Below are 20,726 nucleotides of genomic sequence, written 5' to 3' on the forward strand. Positions count from 1 at the left end.
TACACACTCGTTGAGTTAGCTTCAAAGATATGACATGGGCAGGGATGGGTGACAGTTGGAGGGTGGGAGCTGGATAGAGGGGAGTGACAAAGATAAGGGGGGAACAATGATTGGAGAAGGACCATGGATAGAGAGAGACAGTTTCACATCTCATTTTCAAGCCTTCACTCTTTTCAAACACTAGATTTCACTGGTCATTCTTGAGCTAGATGTCCTATTTCTCATTCTCTATCACTGACTGCTAGGAAGTGTGTGGCGGTGACCCTGAGGTGCAGCTTAGCCTCAAAACGTTTATCATCTCTCCCATGTTAGATGGACTTGATTTTTATTCTCCACTGGCCCCTGATCCAGTCAGGACTGTAGGAGCAATTTTGAGCATTCATCTAAAACAGTCTGTGCCATGTTGATCAAACTCTATCTCTTTGTGCCAGTTCACTGCTGTATAGGTCCTGTGCAAAATGTGTTGAAAAGAATTGGTGGATGCTTGTGTGCAAGTTGCAAGTTGAGAAATGGTAAATGGAAGGCATTTACAATTTTAATACCTTTGGCATAAAGTTCCCACTGCTCATAAAAGCCAATAATACTCAGCAAGCACTCCACATTTTACACCTTACCACTGCCAGAACAATCCCTGAGAGAATTCTTTCATACAAATTCCCAGTCTGTGCTGTAGATTCAAATCATCAAAAATTGTGCGGACGCTGTCTAACTCATTTCACTGAGATCACAGACAACTAGAAGAGAAAGACTCTTCCCCCAAAGACATTAAAACTCAAGTTACTCTCACAATCCCTATCACCCCCCTTGATGTGAGTCACCTATCTGTGACCATCTATCCATGTCTCTCATTCTGTGTTCCAGAAATACCTGGCTTTCTAATGAATAAGCTAGTTCTTTGCAAAGTGGAAATTTGGTCTGCAGAATAACTGCCATGTTGAGTTACATCCAAGTCGCCACTGCACTCCAAAAGAGCAGCTCATAGTCTGAAACATTTGAAACAGGTACACAAATCACTAAAAGTGGCAATACAGTTTTATAAGGCCATAAGAAAGCAAATTAACCCCTGGGGTACCTTTCTAGAGAGATAAAATCAAAAGCAGAGAAGGTATGTTAAACTTGTATAGAATCTGAGGAGTCGTGTGAATAGTTCCAGTCTCCATATTATAAAAATATAGAGGCACTAGAGAAGATGCAAAAATAGACTTACAAGAATGGTACCAGAAACAATAAATTATACATACCAAGACAGATTGAACAAGCTGTGTACTTCTCTTTAGAAAAGAGATGTCTGAGGGGTAACCTGATAGAAATCTTTAAAATTATGAAGGAATTGGAAAGGATAGGCATAGTAAAGGTGTTTCCACCTTTGGGGGAGACCTAAACTAAAGGTCATGAATATAAAATAGTCATTAATAAATCCAATCAGGAATTCAGGAAAAACTTCTTTACTCAGAGAGTGATTAGAATGTGGAACTCACGACTACGAGAAATGGTTGAGGTGAATAGCATAGATGCATTTAAGTTAGATAAATATAATGAAGAATGGAATAGAGAGATAGGGTTTGATAGGGTTAGATGTGGATGGGTGTGAAGAGGCTCATGTAAACAGCAGCATGGATCTGTTTGGACTGAAAGGTCTGTTTCTGTGTTGTACATTCTATATAACACTGTCATTTTCTCAGATTGCTAAGGCAAAGAGAAGTGAAAACTGATGTTTCGCGAAACATGAGAGGAGACAACTGAGAGAACAGATGAAGCGGGAGAACCAGCCCCATCCACTCATGGACTTTACCCCAGAAGGTTAAATTGCTTCCCCTGGCCCATTTAGTACATATCCCCCCCCCACCCCTAATTATTACGCAGTCACTTTTTCTTGTTGTTATTGCGGCCTTCCAACACACTTTATTCTGCTAGACAATAAACCTCATCATTTCAATCCAAACACGGTGTTTTCGTTTCCCATGGGAACTATCCAGATGTTTCCCCTCAATTCCCACACATGGAAAAGTTTTTTTAGCAAACGGTAACTGTGTCAAATGTGAGGTTCAGTAACTGAAGCTGCTTTTACTCCTTGTGTTAGCTAGTTTTAGTGTCTATCCAGCCCATTTGTGAAATCCTGCTGTGTGGCTTTGCAACTGTAAACTTTTAACTGGAAATAAAATGAATTCCTTTAAGTGGACACTAGCTGATTTATTCATTAATGGGTACCGGGTATATGTTTTACTTTTAAGTGTCTGTCTGTCTGGTTTCCACCAAGTGCATTGGTTCAATTTGACTGCAGCATATTCTGTAAGCTATACCAAGGGAGCTCTACTGGAGTTATATTTGGAAAAAATACATTATGTGTGCAGATGCCACAATTGTTTTAAATATGCAACTTATCTTCATAAAAGCCATTGACCTACTGCTGACCTAGAGTCATAATGATCAAGAATGACCAAAACACAGCAACACTAATTGACACAAGTCTAGCAATTTGATTTGATTGCCCTGATGGGTCAGAGCTCCAGCACAGCAACAGGATAATACCATATGGTATCACGCTTCTGCCCTTAAAAAACATAACTTATCAAGAGTAATGCCACACACAAATCAGTTAGCAAACTTTATACTGAAACTTTATACCTTTCCTTAGGGATGACTGTCACACTTTGTGTCAAAGTTGCAGTGTTACAAGTGCACCTGATTGGCTCAACTATAGAATCATTGAATCCCTACAGTGCAGAAGGAGGCCATTCAGCCCATCGAGTCTGCACCAACAATCCCATCCAGACCCTATCCCATAACCCCATGTATATATCGTGCTAATCCCCTAACACTAAGGAATAATTTTGCATGGTCAGTCAATCTAACTGGCACATCTTTGGACTGTAGGAGGAAACTGGAGCACCCGGAGGAAACCCACGAGACACGGGGAGAATGTGCAAGCTCCATGCAGTGACCTGAGGCTGGAATTGAACCCAGGTCCCTGGCGCTGTGAGGCAGCAGTGTTAACCACTGTGCCCAACATTCCATCCCTATCATTCATTTGGAAATGGCAGAGACATTAAATGAAACTTAGTATCTGTCTTCATGGCAGAAGGCACAGAAATGTTCTAGACGTAATGGGAAATCAAGGATTTAGTGAAAATGAAGGACTTAATAATATTAATATTTAGTAAAGAAATAGTACTGGAGAAATTAATGGGACTAAAGCCCACAAATCCACTGGATCTGATGAGATTCATTCCAAGGTTTTAAAAGAGGTAATTATTGGGATATTGGATCCATTAGTTTTAATCTTCCAGATTTCACTAGATTCTAAAATGGTCCTCCTGGATTACGAGGTAGCAAACATAATCCCTCCATTCAAAAGTGGGAGAGAGAAAAAAAAGAACAATAGGCTGAAATAAAAGCAAATTACTGCAAGTACGGGAATCCAAAACAAAAACAGAAAATATTGGAAAATTTCAGCAAGTCTGACAGCACCTGTGGAGAGAGAATCGAGCTAACGATTCAAGCCTGGATAACTCTCGTCCTGACTCAAACCATTGGCTTTGTTTTCTCTCCACAGATGCAGTCAGACTTGCTGAGACTTTTCCGCATTTTCTGTGTTTGTGTTGGAACTATAGGCCAGTTAGCCAGATGTCAGTAGTGGGGAAAATGCTAGAACCTGTTATGAGGGATGTGATAACAGATCACATAGAAAATCATAATGAGATTAGGCAGAGTCAACACAAATTTATGAAAGGAAATCATATTTGGCAAATCTGTTTTTTGAGGATGTAACTATTAGGGTGGATGAAGGAAAACCAGTGAATGTAGCATGTTTGAATTTTCAAAACGCATTCAATAATGTGCCACACAAGAGGTTATTACACAAAATTTGGGATCATGGGATTAAGGTATTATATTTGCATGGATTAGGATTGGTTTATAGTCAGAAAACAGGGAGTAGGAATACATAGGTCAAAGCAGGCTGTAACTAGTGGGGTACTGCAAGAATTAGTGCTTGGGCCTCAGATATTTACAAACTATATCTCTTAGATGGAGGAATCAACTGTGAGAAGGACACAGAAAATTGCAAAAGGATTTAGACATGTTATGGGCAAGAAACTGGCAGATTGGATATAATGTAGAGAAATGTGAAGTTATCCATTTTGGTAGGAAAAATTGAAAAGGAGAGTATTTTTTAAATGGCGAGAGGCTGAGAAATAATGATTCAGAGGAATCTGGGTGTCATACAAGAATCAAGAAGGTTAACAAAATTACAAAAAGATCAGAGTATAAGTGTAATGTCTTACTGCGGTTGTTTAGAGCCTTGATGAGACCAAACCTGAAATACAGTGTACACTTCTTGTCTCCTTACCTAAGAAAAAATATAGTTGCCTTAAACAAAGCACAAACACATGTTCACTGGACTAGAATGAGGGAGGGGTTCAGCCTATGAAAAGAGATTGAGTAGCTCAGGCCAATACTCCTTATAGATTAGAAGAATGAAAAGTGATCGCATTCTAACATAAAATTCTTAAAGGGTTTGTCAGGATAGATGATGGGAAGACTGGAAATAGAGGTCACAATCTTAGAATAAGGGGTCAGCCATTTAGCACTGAAATTAGAAATGTCTTCCATAGGGTTGTGAACCTTTGGAATTGTCTACTTCAGGCAGCTGTGAATGCTCAATTGTTGAGCTTATTCACGTCAGGTATTAACAGATTTTTGGACACTAAGGGAATCAAAGGATATAGGAATAATGCAGAAAGTTGTAGTTGAAGTTGGGGATCAGTCATGAATGAATAAAAAGAGAAAAACAAATTGCCTCTTGGTGACTCACTTTTCTCAACATTGGCAATCATTGGTGCTGACTGAGACTCGAACTTACTTAGCTACACTGTGAGCCATTCATATATTCCTCTTGGATTCAAGATATCGCATTAACTGCCATGCCCACTTCCCCAAGGTGCCTGAATCGCTTTGTTCCAAACACTGCAGCTCAGAAAAGGTGAAAAGCAAGGGGCTTTGTTCCTGCTGCAATAAGTGTGTGAACTTAAGGGCCTCAATTGGAAGTGGGATGGGAAGATTGTCCACAGGTTTTCCCGCCACAGATTTAATTGGTGTTGAAGCAGGAATGTTTCAGAATCTCCAGAATCTCACTGGTCAGGTCTGCAAAATGTGTCACAGTTTGCCTTTTTTTTCATCTCCCACTTCTATCTTTTTATCTTTGTTCTCCGGAACTGCTGTCCCACTGGGTTTGTGCAGGAGTGTTCATCAACCAACTCCCTGCCTACCCCTGAGAGTGTCCAGCCTTAATGGCTGGTTGCTCTGCACTGATCCCAGTTATTCCCAGAAAGCTGACAAAACTCCAAGAGTACATGGGTATAATACAGAGAGGGTCTGTACAGATACAGTAAACGACAAAAGATTTCATGATGTGAAGTCAATAGGAGTGATTATGTCATTTCATCTATTTTTCCATCCACCCCGTCGCTGGTTCAAACCTTATTAATTTCTAACTTTTCCCAGTTCTGATGAAAGGAACAGACCCGAAACATTGGGTGGAATGTTGTGCCCTCCAACATAGTGAATTTAGTGGTGGGGTGGCATTTAATCAGACAGAAGGATGGTGGCAGGGAACCCGCCACATTCCTGCTTCAACACCAATTAAATCTGTGGCGCAAAATCCTGTGGACAACCTTCCCATCCCACTTCCAATTGAGGCCCTTAAGTGGGCAGCTAATTAATATTCCCAGCATTTTCATTCTTTTCATATTCATGCAATCTTTGTGTGAAATGCTACTGCCCCAGTAGATGGCGATGGCACACTCCATTCTCACAGGATCGAGTGTTGTTTATGGAGATCATAACAACATTTTGCACAATTAGAAAGACCACGCCTTACCAACAAAAAAGCAATAATCTCAACATGTTGTTTCCAAACTAGTGATTATTGTGACATGAACCCTTGGATGCTTCTTAAACTGCATTGACCTGACATCTCCTGCTTATGTAGCATCTAATGCAGAATCTTAATGATCTAATCTAAACCATATCAGTGCTGAATTTTACATTGCTATTTCCTCCCATTTACTACGCATTATTAGGCAATAGCTTCAAATAGCTGTGAAAACACGGGGCTATACCCTCAGCATAGCTGTTTCAAACTCAATAATAACCACACCCATGGAGAATGATCACTTGGGTAAGATACATGAATTTGAAGTGAGCACTACTAACAGAGAATGGAATGTATGTTTGAATATTAAAAGGAATATTGATGGTGAGAGAGTAAGGGCAGAATTTCTGGCCTGAAGTGGGAGTTAGAACAGAGGCAGGCGGGCACATAGTTTTGTGCTGCTGACTGGCATGCCAGTTTGCTTGCACTATCCTGCCTGAGCCATTTTCCCAGAGGTAGGATCAGCGTGGGCAAGCAGCGGGTAGCCAATTCAGGTCAGTTAAAGGCCAATTACCAGAGGCCAACTGGAATTGCCCCTGTGGCGGCAGCAGAATGGGGGTTCCGTTTGCTACTTCTGCCTGAACATCGATGGTGACTTTCTGATGAGGACAACAGATGATATTGGAGCTGCTCCTGTCCTCTTCTGTAAGAGTGATTCAGAAGTGATGTTCTGGCTAAGGTTGGGGTACAGTGGCCTACAGACAATGGCCTGTTTCATGTGTACCTTTCTAATCCAGATCCCAGCTCAAACCTACAGACTGGTCAGAGCGATAAGTGGCTCCATCGTCTCTATCTCACATCTGGATTTGCTTCATTCCAAATTACCTGACATTAAGCAAGAAACATGCGTCCACCATCCAACTTTTCTGTTCCTTCACAATCCACGGTGTCTACTTCACCCTCAGATGTTCTGTTACAGCACAATACAACTGAATATTTTCACATTTATGGTCTGCAGACTTCAACAAAGATGTGGAATGAGAATATTGTGATATGGGAGGGGTTCTGCACACCAAGCTACTGCAGGCTGTAGGTTTAGAGACCCTAAGTACTGTGCGATGTATAGCGTACATTGTGGTGACTATCTGATTAAAGTGTAGAAGCCAAGAAATTCGTCATATTGAGCAATCAGTGTTCAATAAGAGTTCTTTTGCCTCCAGTTTTCTTTGTCATCTACTTTGTATCTCAAAAGTAATGTTTCAAGCCTTAGGTCCCATGAGCTAGTTATGGTGCTCTTGTAGAATTTGACTTTGGGTGGGTGGACTCACAGGGAGCTTGTCCTATCCTTTCTTGACATCTACGTATCTTCCCAGAAGGCCTCCAAAGACTTAGCACATCTCACTGGGCAGCTCAAGGACGTCATTGGTGGAAGTTAGTGGTGTACATTCTGAAATATGGATTGGGATATGCCCTGGGGGTTAGAATAACCTAAAGAGTGACAAAATATCCACAAAGAGTGAAATTGAACTGGTCATATGTGGTTAAACAAAGGACAGGGTGGGGTTAATCTGAGATGGCATTTCAGCTGCAAACTGGGAGTCTCTGAATATATTACACAGCCCAGTAGCTCACATGCAAACAGGACAGGATATGCAAATAGAGCAGCTTGGTGCAGTAATGATACTCACAGGTGTTCAAAATAAACTTGAATCTTTTTACCTCGTGGGCCATTGAAGCATTCTGGGACTGATGAGGTTCCTTCCTACCACAATTTCTACAAAGTAAAGCGCCCTGAGATTAATAGAATGGTTGTTTTTATCTCAAGGGTTTTTTTTTTACTCATTTACAGGATGTTGGCTAGGCCAGCATTTATTGTATTGAGAAGGTGGTGGTGAGCTGCCTTCTTGAACTGCTGCAGTTTCACATGGTGTAGGTACACCCATAGTGTTGTTAGGGAGGAAGTTCCAGGATTTTGACCCAATGACAATGAAGGAACGGCGACATATTCCCAAGTCAGGGTGGTGACCAACTTGGAGGGGAACTTCCAGGTGGCGGTTAGCCCACGTAACTGCTGCCCTTGCCCTTCTAGGTGGTAGTGGTCTTGGGTTTGGAAGGATTGGAATTCAAATGGAGAAAGATATGCTTCAGTTCTACAGAGCATTAGTCAGACCTAATCTGGAATATTGTGTTGCATTATGGGCACTGAACCCCAGGAAATTATATTGTCCATGGAGGAAATGCAAACACATTCCGGGGCTAAAGAAGTTATATTACGAAGAAAGAAAAATAAAACTGGATGGTATTCCATGTGTTTGGAAAGATGGAGCCTGGTCTAACAATGAAACTAAGATTATCAAGGGATATTGAGCAATTGCAGGTAAATTAAGTTAAAGTACAGATCAACCATGATTCATGGGACTGGTAAAAAGGCTCAAAGGACTGAATGACCTAGTCCTGTTCACATGTATATACTGTCCCATTAAGCATTCCTAGGTCAGATACAACATGGGCTGCATACAATGTAAAGTTTCCTCTACACTGTCCCCATCAAAAACTCTCAGGACAGGTACAACATGGGTTAGATACAGAGTAAAGCTCCCTCTACACTGCCCTATCAAACATCCCAGGACAGGTACAGCACGAGGTTAGATACGAAGTAAAGCTCCCACTACACTGTCCCATCAAACACTCTCAGAGCAGCTACAGTAAGGGCTGGATTCAGAGTAAAGCTCCCTCTACATTGTCCTATCAAACACTCCCAGGCCAGGTGAAGCATAGGGTTAGATTCTTAGTGTTAAGCATGCCATCGATGTTAAATGCAAGGGTATCCCCAAAATCCAGACGAGTAACTTGGAACACCAGTTCTTAGTGGTGCACATTTTCAATTTTGTATACTGTGAGAAGGGAGGGGGGAGGATGGGAATGGGGGATTGGATGGGAGGTGAGATGGTAAGAGTATTTGAGGGTTGTAAAATGGGGACGAGGTTGGGAGGAGGAAAGGGGAGGGAATGCGAGGAGATGTTGGGGGATTTGGATGCAGAGAGGAAGGGACAGAGGGCCCTCCAAGGCCCCTTGCTATATTACAAATAATCCACTTGTGTAGTGTAATGCACCTCAAGTATTTTGTTGTATAAAATTTCATTCAAGTAAATATATTTATTATTTTTGTTTTTCTTAGTGTGAAACATATTGCTGATGTTGAGTAATAATTCAGTCAAGGCAAATACACGTGTATGATATGCTTAATGTCCATCCTGCTTATGCTTAAATTGGTCGACCATCACAGAGAGGTGGTTAGACCATCTTGGAAAGGCTGCTACACCGTCTCGGAGAGGCTGCTACACCGTCACTGAAGCTGATAGAATGTTGATGGTCATACCAGCTACTGTTTTACTTTGTTATTAATGAGCTAAGAATTGCTGGTACCTTGACAACACGGTGCTGGATTGATAACCATGAGTCCCTGTAGGATGTAAAATGATACAGTGCTGGTATCAATGAGTGACTTGGACCTGGAAGGTAAAACTCTGGATACTGTGTTTAGGGTTCAGCATGAAATTTCCTTCAAGTTGTTTGCATGCATGTGAAGACTGGTGGAGACCCTGTAACCTTCATTAGACTCCTGGGTAAGATCCCCTCGATGGAGGATCGGAAGAAAGAGAAGTCTGGAAGATGGGAGAGCAATTGGGTTGGGGAATAGGCAGAGTCAGAAAACAAACATCATGGGCTGTTTAGGCTACAGGTTTCCGCAAACTAACAATACTCCTTACTCACAAACCACACCACCCCACCCCCCTGCCTAAATAATGCACAAAGAACAAATAACATGTCCAATATTAATGGGAGATGTGATAGGGTCTGAGCACGGAAATAGTAGGTAAATGTTTGAACAGAGACTGCGAGAGCTTAATGATATAATCAGGGGTCTGTAAGAATCAGATATGCAGTCTGTCACCCAGATGTTTAATGATTCTACATGGTGTACGTAATGCTGATTTCTGATGCAAATAGTGTATGAGCGAAGTCTGTGACCTGTACCGGCAACATTGGCACACAAATGCTGAACTTGTGCACTTGTCTCATTTGTTTCAGCAACTCGTCCACTCTTTAATATGTTTCACCTTCACTTCTGCATGATTTTCTGTTTCATTCCAAATGGACAGTGTGAGACCTCAGTGTTTGGACTTCACGGAGACACAGTCCGACAGTTCCAGGCTGCTGGTGACTACATACTTGGAGGGCTCTTTCCCCTTTATTCCACTGATGTGAACTGGAACAACGAAACACAGCCTGAATCGAGGGAATGTGGAAGGTAAGGCATGTTGTTTGTCTGTAATTACAACTGGATCCCAGTAAGACCTGGCATGGATCTGATTATGACCTGAACAATACATGTTTCAATCTCTATTCTCTACAGAATCAGTGCAATAACAATTTACATTTATGTAGCACCTTTAATATAGTAAAATGTCCCAAGATTCTTCTCAGGAGTAATTATCAGACAAAATCTGACGCTAAGTCACTTGAGAAGACATTAGGTCAGGTGCCCAAAAGGTTGATTCAAGAGATAAGTTTTAAGGTGCATCTTAAAGGAAGGAATGAGAGGTAGAGAGAAAGATAAGTCTAGGGATGGCATTGAGTTTAGAGCCAAGGAAACTGAAGGTACTGTTGTCAGTTTATACAGAAGACAACTGAGGATGCGTAAGAGATGAAAATTGGAAGTGCGCAGAGATTTTGGGGTTGGAGCAGGGGATTGTAGGGCTGTTGGAGGCTACAGAGATAGGGAACAGTGAGTATGGAGAGATTTGAACATGACAATGAGAATATTCAAATTGAAGTATCGGTGGACTGGGTGCCAATGAAGGCCAGTGAATACAGGGATGACGGGTGAAAGGGACTTGATGTACGTTAGGATATGAGTTTTGGATGATGATCTAATTTACATGGAGAAGAGGCTACAATTGACTTCAGCGCCTTCTGGTAACTGAGAGGCAAAATCAGCCAGTAAATTGGACCCTTGTTGGTGTGTGTAGAAGTGTCACAAATGATCAGGAGCCACACTGATAAATCAGGAACGAGTATACTGCTAATCCTTACAACCAGAAGAATTACAGGGTAGTAGAGATGATAAACCAATACAGAATTCTATTTATACAGAATGAGAATGTTTAACCACTCTATTAATCCATAAGATCCCTACTGTGCAGAAGGAGACCATTTGGCCCAAAATATCTTCACTGACAATAATCCCACCCAGGCCCTATCCCTGTAATCCCACGTATTTACCCTGCTTTTCCCCCAACAATAAGTGGCAATTTAGCATGGCCAACCAGCCTAACCTGCACATCTTTGGCACGTGGGAGGAAACCAGAGCACCCAGAGGAAACCCAGGCACGGCGAGAATGTGCAAACTCCACACAGTCACCCAAGGCCGGAATTGAACCTGGGTCCCTGGCGCTGTGAGGCCACAGTGCTAACTACTGTGCCACCGCAAGTTATTTATGTTAGGAACTGTAATCCTTCACCTTGAGTCACTGACTGTATCTTTACTGATATTAATCCAGTCCCCTCACACTGTCACTCAGTAAACTCTCTCCCATTGAAGAGAATGTGCAGTTTGTGATCTTGTGAATTGTAGCCTCTTTACTGATGGAGAATTTCCTGCTCTTATCATTCTGCCAGTTGTTATTTCTTGACCGTTGCTCCTTTACATAGATTCCAGCTTGATGGTTTCCACTGGCTGCAAGCGATGAAGTTTGCCATTGAGGAGATCAATAACTCGAGTACTCTCTTACCAGGCGTGACTCTGGGATACACCATCCGGGACACCTGTCTCAAGACCTCGGTCGCAATGCAGTCAGCTATTTCTTTCTTAGCCCCAAAGGACGGAGACAGGTTTGATTTGAAGTGTAATTACACGGACTATAGCACTCGAGTGCTAGCCGTCCTCGGACCCTCGAGTTCAGAGCTCTCCAGGGTGATTGCTCGAATCTTCAGTTTCCTCCTCATTCCACAGGTACGATGGAGGAACCCAGGCACTGAGGGTCACACTCATTCTCAGGAATCAATACATTGTTTTAAAATGCAATGCTCCACAGAGTGTTATTCTCCCTAGTGTGACTATCAGCTATTCTGAAATATCAGGTGGTGCTATGTTGATGCATAGAGGGGAGCATAATGGATAATCCCAGGCTGTAATACACTAACTATTCCTAGTTGAGGAAACAGCATAGAGGCTACAATTAGCCTCAATAATGGGTTAGGGAAAGGGGCATCAGTCTGCTGCCATTCACTATCTTCTAATCTTTGCTGGCAAGTGCATCAGGACATTAGAATCATAGAATTGTTTAGCATTAAAAAAAGCCAATCATGCCCGTCAGCTTTTTGAAAGTTATCCAGTTAATTTCACTGCCTTTAACTTTCTCCACAACTCTGCACATTTTCATTTTCAAGTATTTACCCAACTTCCTTTTGGAATGCACTATTGAATCTGCTGCCATTTCCCTTCCTGCACCAAGAACAATCACATGGTGAACTGAGGAGTGTGAGCAGCGGCTGTGGCTCTGTTCCCCAGTGAGAGACAGCACCACTCGGGGAAAGAAGCAAACTGGGAAGGAGGAATTTCTTAACTCCTCAAATATTCTCAATAACATTGCTTTTATTAAACGACAAAACTGCTTGTAACAAGGAGACAGGCTGGGGCAAATTAGTGAACTGCATAGGGGAAATTATTGAAACATTTGCACCACTGGCAGTACTTCTACTCACATCAGTCCAATTCCCTCACACTATCACTCAGTAACTCCTACCTCCCCAGAGTCCTTGGTCGCTGATTACAACTGCTGATATTAATCTAGATCCTTCATATTGTCACTCAGCAACCGTGGGGCAGCTTAGTGGTTGGCACTGCTGCCTCACAGCGCCAGGGACCCAGGTTTGATTCCCGGCTTGGATCACTGTCTGGGAGAATGTGCAAACTCCACACAATGTCTGCTTGGGTTTCCTCCGGGTGTTCCTGTTTCCTCCCACAGTCCAAAGATGTGCGGGTCAGGTTGATTGGCCATGCTGAATTGCCACTTAGTGTCAGGTGGACTCGCAGGGTAAATATGTGGGGCTACAGGGTTAGGGATTGAAACATAGAAAAACTACAGTAAAATACAGGCCCTTCAGCCCACAAAGTTGTGCCGAACATGTTCCTACCTTAGCGATTACTAGGCTTACCTATAACCCTCTATCTTACTAAGTTCCATGTACTTATCTAAAAGTCTCTTAAAAGACCCGATCGAATCCGCTCCACCACCGTTGCTGGTAGCCCATTCCACGCACCCACCACCCTCAGTGAAAAACTTACCCCTGACATCTCCTCTGTACCTACTCCCCAGCACCTTAAACCTGTGTTCTCTTGTGGTAACCATTTCAGCCCTAGGAAAAAGCCTCTGACTGTCCACTCGATCAATACCTCTCAACATCTTGTACACCTCTATCAGGTCACCCCTCATCCTTCGTCTCTCCAAGGAGAAAAGGCCGAGCTCACTCAACCTATCCTCATAAGGCATGCTCCCCAACCCAGGCAACATCCTTGTAAATCTCCTCTGCACCCTTTCTATGGCTTCCACATCCTTCCTGTAATGAGGCGACCAGAACTGAGCACAGTACTCCAAGTGGGGTCTGACCAGGGTCCTATATAGCTGCAACATTATCTCATGACTCCTAAACTCAATTCCTCGATTGATGAAGGCCAGTACACCATACGCCTTCTTAACCACAGCCTCAACCTGCACAGCTGCTTTGAGCGTCCTATGAACTCGGACCCCAAGATCCTTCTGATCTTCCACACTGCCAAGAGTCCTACCATTAATATTATATTCCGCCATCCTATTTGACCTGCCAAAATGAACCACCTCACACTTGTCTGGGTTGAACTCCATCTGCCACTTCTCCGCCCAGTCTTGCATCCTATCAATGTCTCGCTGCAACTTCTGACATCCCTCCACACTATCCACAACACCTCCAACCTTTGTGTCATCAGCAAACTTACCAACCCATCCCTCCAATTCCTCATCCAGGTCATTTATAAAAATCACAAAGAGTAAGGGTCCCAGAACAGATCCCTGGGGCACTCCACTGGTGACCGACCTCCATGCAGAATATGACCAATCTATAACCACTCTTTGCCTTCTGTGGGCAAGCCAGTTCTGGATCCACAAAGCAATGTCCCCTTGGATCCCATGCCCCCTCACTTTCTCAATAAGCCTTGCATGGGGCACCTTATCAAATGCCTTGCTGAAGTCCATATATACTACATCTACTGCTCTTCCTTCATCAATATATTTAGTCACAGCCTCAAAAAATTCAACCAGACTCGTAAGGCATGATCTGCCTTTGACAAAGCCATGCTGACTATTCTTAATCATATTATACCTCTCCAAATGTTCATAAATCCTGCCTCTCAGGATCTTCTCCATCAACTTACCAACCACTGAGGTTAGACTCACTGGTCTATAATTTCCAGGGCTATCTCTACTCCCTTTCTAGAATAAAGGAACAACATCCGCAATCCTCTAGAACCTCTCCCGTCTCCATTGATGCCCACAGTAGCCTGGGGTACATCTCATCCGGTCCTGGCGACTTATCTAACTTGATGCTTTTCAAAAGCTCCAACACATCCTCTTTCTTAATATCTACATGCTCAAGTTTTTCAGTCCGCTGCAAGTCTGCACTACAACCACCAAGATCCTTTTCCATAGTGAATACTGAAGTAAAGTATTCATTAAGTACCTCTGCTATTTCTTCCGGTTCCATACAAACCTTCCCACCGTCACACTTGATAGGTCCTATTCTTACACGTCTTATCCTCTTGCTCTTCACATACTTGTAGAATGCCTTGGGGTTTTCCTTAATCCTGCCTGCCAAGGCCTTCTCATGACCCCTTCTGGTTCTCCTAATTTCCTACTTAAGATCCTTCCTATTAGCCGTATACTCTTCAAGATCTCTAACATTACCTAGCTCCCTGAACCTCTTGTAAGCTTTTCTTTTCTTGACTAGGTTCATTACAGCCTTTGTACACCATGGTTCCTGTAACCTACCATAACTTCCCTGTCTCATTGGAACGCTGCTATACAGAACTCCAGACAAATATTCCCTGAAAATTTGCCACATTTCTTCCGTATATTTCCCTGAGAAAACCTCTTTCCAATTTAAGCCTCCAATTTCCTGCCTGATAGCCTCATAATTCCCCTTACTCCAATTAAACACTTTTCTAACTTGTCTAATCCTAGCTCTCTCCAATGCTATTGTAAAGGAGATAGAATTATCACTATCTCCAAAATGCTCTCCCACTGAGAGATCTGACACCTAACCAGGTTCATTTCCCAATACCAAATCAAGTACAGCCTCTCCTTTTGTAAGCCTATCTACATACTGTATCAAGAAACCCTCCTGAACACACCTAACAAACTCCTCCCCATCTATACCCCTTACTCTAGGGAGATTCCAATCAATATTTGGGAAATTAAAATCTCCCATCACAACAACTCTTATTATTTCACGACAACTCTGTTATTATTAGATTGGATGGGATTGTGGTCAGTGCAGACTTGATGGGCCGAATGGCCTCCTTCGGCACTGTAGGGATTCTACTCTATAAAAATACCGACCCACCAGCATCATGTTCCTGCTTTCATTGATGTTAAACGTTACCCTCATGTGTGTCTATATGGTTGGGCTTTTTTGTTGCAGATTAGTTATGCTGCTTCAAGCAATTTATTCAGTAATAGGATGAATTTTCCATCATTTTACCGGACGGTTCCCAAGGATGAAGTCCAAGCAGCAGCCATGGTCTCGATTGTGGAGACCTTTCAATGGAACTGGATGGCAGTGATCGGGACAGATGACACGTACGGCCGAAGGGGAATCGAATACTTTTCAAAACTCACCTCCAAAACTGAGATTTGCATTGCCTTTGAGGAACTCATTCCCTTGAATCTACCAGGCTCTGGACTTAAGAGGAAAATGGTATCAATTATCAAGAACATCGTCTATTCACGGGTAAATGTCACGGCTGTGTTCGCTGATGAAAGTTATGCCAAGGCATTGATGATGATAATCCTGGAACAGAATGTGACAGGCAAAGTGTGGATTGCCAGTGAGGCCTGGGTCACTTCTAAAATAGTTGCCAGATCCCCAAACATCTCAAGTATCGGGACCATTCTAGGAGTGGCCATTAAAAGTGGTCATATCCCTGGATTTAAGTGCTACGTATCCGCTGCACTGTCTCAAAAATGTGGGAGTGATGAGAAACTTCTGGAAGAGGAAGAGTGCAAGAAACAATCTAACAATGAAGCTGCTGCGATTGCTGGTGGACACCTACCGCGCATATCATTTAATGTCTACTCTGCAGTCTACGCTATTGCCCATGCACTCCATCGTCTGCTCCACTGTGATTTAGAAACTTGCACAAGGAGCACCATTTACCCATGGCAGGTGAGTGTTGTGTAGGGGGTCGCCAATGGGATGAGGTCTCAAGGAAACAAGATCCAGGCTGAAAACCAAGGAAAATACACTTTTAACATTATCTCTGAGAAATATCTTAACCTGCTCAATACATTGTTAAATAGTTTTTATAGTGAATATTGTTATATCAGAGAACGTGTCAGCCATCCTGCACTAATTACCAATACATTTATTTCTTATGCTGTTGGTTGAAGGATAATTGTTACCCATGCCAAGGGAAAAACAAAATCCCCATCTCTTCACTAAATTGTATCATGAGATTTTTTACATCCATCTGAACACGCAAAAAGGCCGCATCTCTATCAGTGCAGTACTGAATGAAGTGTCTTAAGTCTCTGAAGTAGGTCATGAACCCATAACAGTGCTGACTCCCACTGAGGTTCAGGTTCTCTCCTCTCCTGAAGGTGCTGATTCTCACTGGAGTTCAGCTTCCCTCCTGAAGGTGCTGAATCTCCCTGGGGTTCAGCTCCCTTCCTCTCCTGAAGGTGCTGACTCTCACTTGGATTCAGATCCCCTCCTCTTACTGGAGTACAATTTTCATCAATAACAGCTAATCTGCGATTGTTTACATGCATGAGAGTTTAGAGAGTGAGTATTTATCAGACAGACATACTGTGCAGCAATGTTCTTATCAGCTGGACATTTTTCTCACTAAATAAAACTCCTGGTTTCCCATTTAGCTCCTCAAAGAAATTCCACAAGTTAACTTCACTCTCCACAGCAGAGCCATTTTCTTTGACAAATTTGGAAACCCACCCACAGGATATGATATTATTAACTGGCAATGGAAAAGTGGGAATCCAGTTCCTGAGTTCAGACTGATCGGAGAATACAGAACACAGTACAAGGAGCTTCTGATTAATACATCCCTGATCAAGTGGAGCAACTTTCGGAACAAGGTAAAGGTTTTCTTCTCATCTTTCCCCCCAATCCCGCCACCCCAATATTCTCTGAAAAGATTCAATGGTCTGTGCCTCAAGAACTCCCTCTAGCAAAGTACTCCAAACTGCACCAATCCTCAGTGTAAACGAATGTCTCCAAATTTCTATGAACTTCTCTGCACACTCTGTGATAAGTTTAAATTGATGGAATCTCATCACTGACTCCCCAAACACAGGAAATAGTGACTCCAATTCACTCCCATCAAAACTCATTAAAAAAAACCCTCAAACCTTGGCCATCTCTGTTCTTGTGGGAATGGACCCAGTCCCTCAAATCTCTCCTCATAATAACGGCATAGTTTTCTATTCCTGGTGAACCCAAGTATGCTCTCTGTTGCTTTGTTTCTTTGAGTCTTTTACATAACATTCCAAGAATCTATACAGAAGGAACAATAAGTGGGAGGGGAGTTAGAAGGGTGACCTATGGTTGCGATTAGAAGTGGGTTTAAGTAAATGCTTGAGGTGAAGGGATACTTTGATGCACATAAATATGTAGGGACGCACACGCTGATCCAAAATGGATATGTAGGGAATGTGTGCTGCAATATGGAGTTGCTGAACAGTCCCTTGTACTGAGGGAACTTGAAGATCAGGACAAGGATTTTGAAGTTCATCTGCTGGAGGACAAGGAGCCAGCAGGGATCAGAAGAATCAGGAGCAGTGGGCATATGGAATTCTGTATGCAAGAGAGTGAAGCAGCAATCTTTGGTAATAAACTCACCTGTCCTGTTCAGACTTCATCGTCAAAAGAGATACTTTTACATTTAAAAATTAAAGTTCCTTTGTTCTTAATGTCAGGTTCCTGGCTCCAACTGCTCAACTTCATGTGGATCTGGGCAGATAAAGGTGATGAAAGGATATCATTCCTGCTGCTACGAGTGTGTAGATTGTCCAGTAGGAACATTCCAGAGTGATGGTGAGTTCAGGCATTTTCTCTTTCAACTCAGGAAACATACTGGCACTCAGTGTCCATAACAGGGGAGTCTCAGACACCCAGTGTCCATCACCAGGGTGTCCCAGATACAAAGACTCAGTTTGCACCTCACATCCAATGAGTACTAAAAGCTGCCCATACTTCCAGCCACTCATGAACTCAAAATCATGAGTGATAGTTGTGCTGGGTCAGAATCCTGGAACTTCATTCTGACAACACTGTGGGTGTATCCTGCATCATATGGACTGCAGTGGTTCATCAGCACATTCTCAAAGTCAATTAGGTATGCACAGTAAATGCTGGCCTTGCTAATGTCCACTATCAATGAATGAATATTTTTAAAAAAATATTCTGTATTCAATGTAAGAGATAAATGAAACATTGGAACTGCCTGTACCAGTAATTCATTATTCATTTGTGCAATGTACGTCACTGGCAAAGTCAGCATATATTACTCATCCCTAGTTGCCCTTGAGAAGCTGTTAATGAACTGCCTTCTTGAACCCCTGCAATCCACGTGGACTGGGTACACCCAAAATGCTGTTAGGGAGGAAATTCCAAGATTTTGACCTAGCAACGTTGAAGGAGTGGTGATATAGTTCTATATCGGGATGGTATGTGACTTGGAGGGAACTTGCGGTTTTTCCCCACGCTCTTCTAAGTGATAGAGATCATGGGTTTGGAAGGTGCTTTTGAAGGAGCTCTCACAAGTTGCTGCAGTGCTTCTTGTAAGATGGTATACGCTGCTGCCTCTGTGCAGTGATGGTGGAGGAAGTGTGTATTTAAGATGGTGGATGAGATGCCGATCAAGTTTTGTCCTGGTTGTTGAACTTCTTGAATATTGTTGGAGCTGCAGTCATTCAAAGCAAGTGAAAGATATTCCATTGCACTTCTGTGTCTTTTAAATGGTGAACAGGCTTTGGGGAGTCAAGAGATGAGCAGTTACCACTGAATTCCCAGCCTCTGATTTACACTTGTAGTCAAATATTTACATGGTTGGTCTATTTGTTGATGGTCAGTCGTGACCCCTGTACATTGTGTGTGTTTGGGGGGGAGGGGGTGGTTGTATATTCTCTTGTTGGAGATGTTCATTGTCCAGCATTTGTGGGCAGGATGAACTGATAGCAGGAAAGGAACAGAGTTTGCAGGGGAAACATGAACTCGTGAATATACCCTATGATTGGAGAAGTGTTCCCAGCTCAGAGCAACTTAGCAGCACAGACAGCCTGACCACCCAGTCCAGTGTCTCCCTCCCGGCTGAATGAGGTAGCTTGGGAGCAAGCAGCCAACAGCAAGGTCCTAAATTGAGGGGGTAGAAGTGAAATGATTGATACACAAATCCCTCTGCTATGATAACAACCTTTTCTTCCCCCACAGACAACAAATGTCTTCCCTGCCTGAAGAATGAATGGTCATTAATGAAGAGTGTTGAATGCCAGAAAAAAACAATCGAGTTCCTGCAATGGACGGACACATTGGCTATCCTGTTGGCCTCACTAACTGCTGTAGGTCTCCTCGTCATAGTGGCAATAACTGGAATTTTCATCATTAATCTGAAGACCCCCATGGTCCAGCTGGCAGGAGGGGCAACCTGTCTGGTGATGTTGGCCTCCATGGCCATCTCTTGCTGCAGCTTTTATTGCTTCATGGAGAAGCCAAACTGGTTGCTTTGTACCATCAGGCAGCCCATTTTCTCAATCAGTCTGACAGGCTGTCTATCAGCCATGCTGGTAAAGTCCTTCCAAGTGAATGGCCTGTTCAGAGTGATCAGCTGCATCCCACAATGGTGGCCGGAGTTTATGAGGCATATTGGCAGCTATCTCATGGTCTGTTCATTCTTACTCATTCAGATCGGTGTGTGCGCAATCTGGCAGTCCACCTCCCCACCCTCTGTCTTTGCAAATTACAACATTTCTGTCATGGCAATAGTGATGGAGTGTGACGAGGGCTCTATGACTGGCTTTGGGCTACTGCTGGCCTACAATGGCTTGCTTGCTCTTGCATGCTTCCTGTTAACATTCATGGCTCAAAGCTCAGCTAAAACTTACAACCTGGCCCGACACATCACCTTTGCAATGCTCATTTATCTCATGGCCTGGATCTTCTTCATCCCAGCCTACACTACTGCCAAGGGCAAGTTTGTCTCCTCTATACAACTATTTGCAGGTCTTGTGAGTGTTTATGGCATCATTACTGCCTACTTCCTACCCAAATGCTACATTATCCTCTTTAAACCAGAGTTCAACAGCCGATCTTACTGTCAAAGCCCAATGGACAATTCTCCACCCACCGCTGAATCCCAGTGACAGCTTACCCTTGCTCACTGTCACCATAATAACGACACCAATCATGAATTCTACTCATTGATTCCCATTGGGTCTTATACCTCCTTAGCCACCTGGGATCCCTCACACAAGTACCTATTTCTTTCACGAGCCTAAGCAATGTTTACAATGGATTGCAAGGC

At 42.9% G+C, this 20,726-nt stretch overlaps 1 protein-coding gene across 1 annotated transcript; it reads left to right on the forward strand.

The window, feature by feature from the left end:
• Positions 1–8,192: 8,192 nt before the first annotated feature.
• Positions 8,193–20,565, forward strand: LOC144510251 (taste receptor type 1 member 3-like). The gene is made up of 7 exons (XM_078239744.1): positions 8,193–8,249; positions 10,036–10,184; positions 11,588–11,888; positions 15,611–16,354; positions 17,065–17,283; positions 18,124–18,241; positions 19,637–20,565. Exons 1-7 carry the CDS (start codon positions 8,193–8,195, stop codon positions 20,563–20,565), a joined length of 2,517 nt encoding a protein of 838 aa, XP_078095870.1.
• The last annotated feature ends 161 nt before the right edge of the window (positions 20,566–20,726 follow it).

The sequence above is a fragment of the Mustelus asterias genome, chromosome 22 (genome assembly GCF_964213995.1).
Source record: "Mustelus asterias chromosome 22, sMusAst1.hap1.1, whole genome shotgun sequence".
NCBI classification, from domain to species: domain Eukaryota; kingdom Metazoa; phylum Chordata; class Chondrichthyes; order Carcharhiniformes; family Triakidae; genus Mustelus; species Mustelus asterias.

What these genes read in the sequence shown, in the direction of transcription:
- LOC144510251 (XM_078239744.1), top strand. Translation starts at nt 8,193, where the DNA reads ATGGAGCCTGGTCTAACAATGAAACTAAGATTATCAAGGGATATTGAG. An exon ending in GAATCGAGGGAATGTGGAAG is followed by an intron (nt 10,185 to 11,587) that starts GTAAGGCATGTT and finishes TCCTTTACATAG; the next exon opens with ATTCCAGCTTGATGGTTTCC. An exon ending in GCACCATTTACCCATGGCAG is followed by an intron (nt 16,355 to 17,064) that starts GTGAGTGTTGTG and finishes TTTCCCATTTAG; the next exon opens with CTCCTCAAAGAAATTCCACA.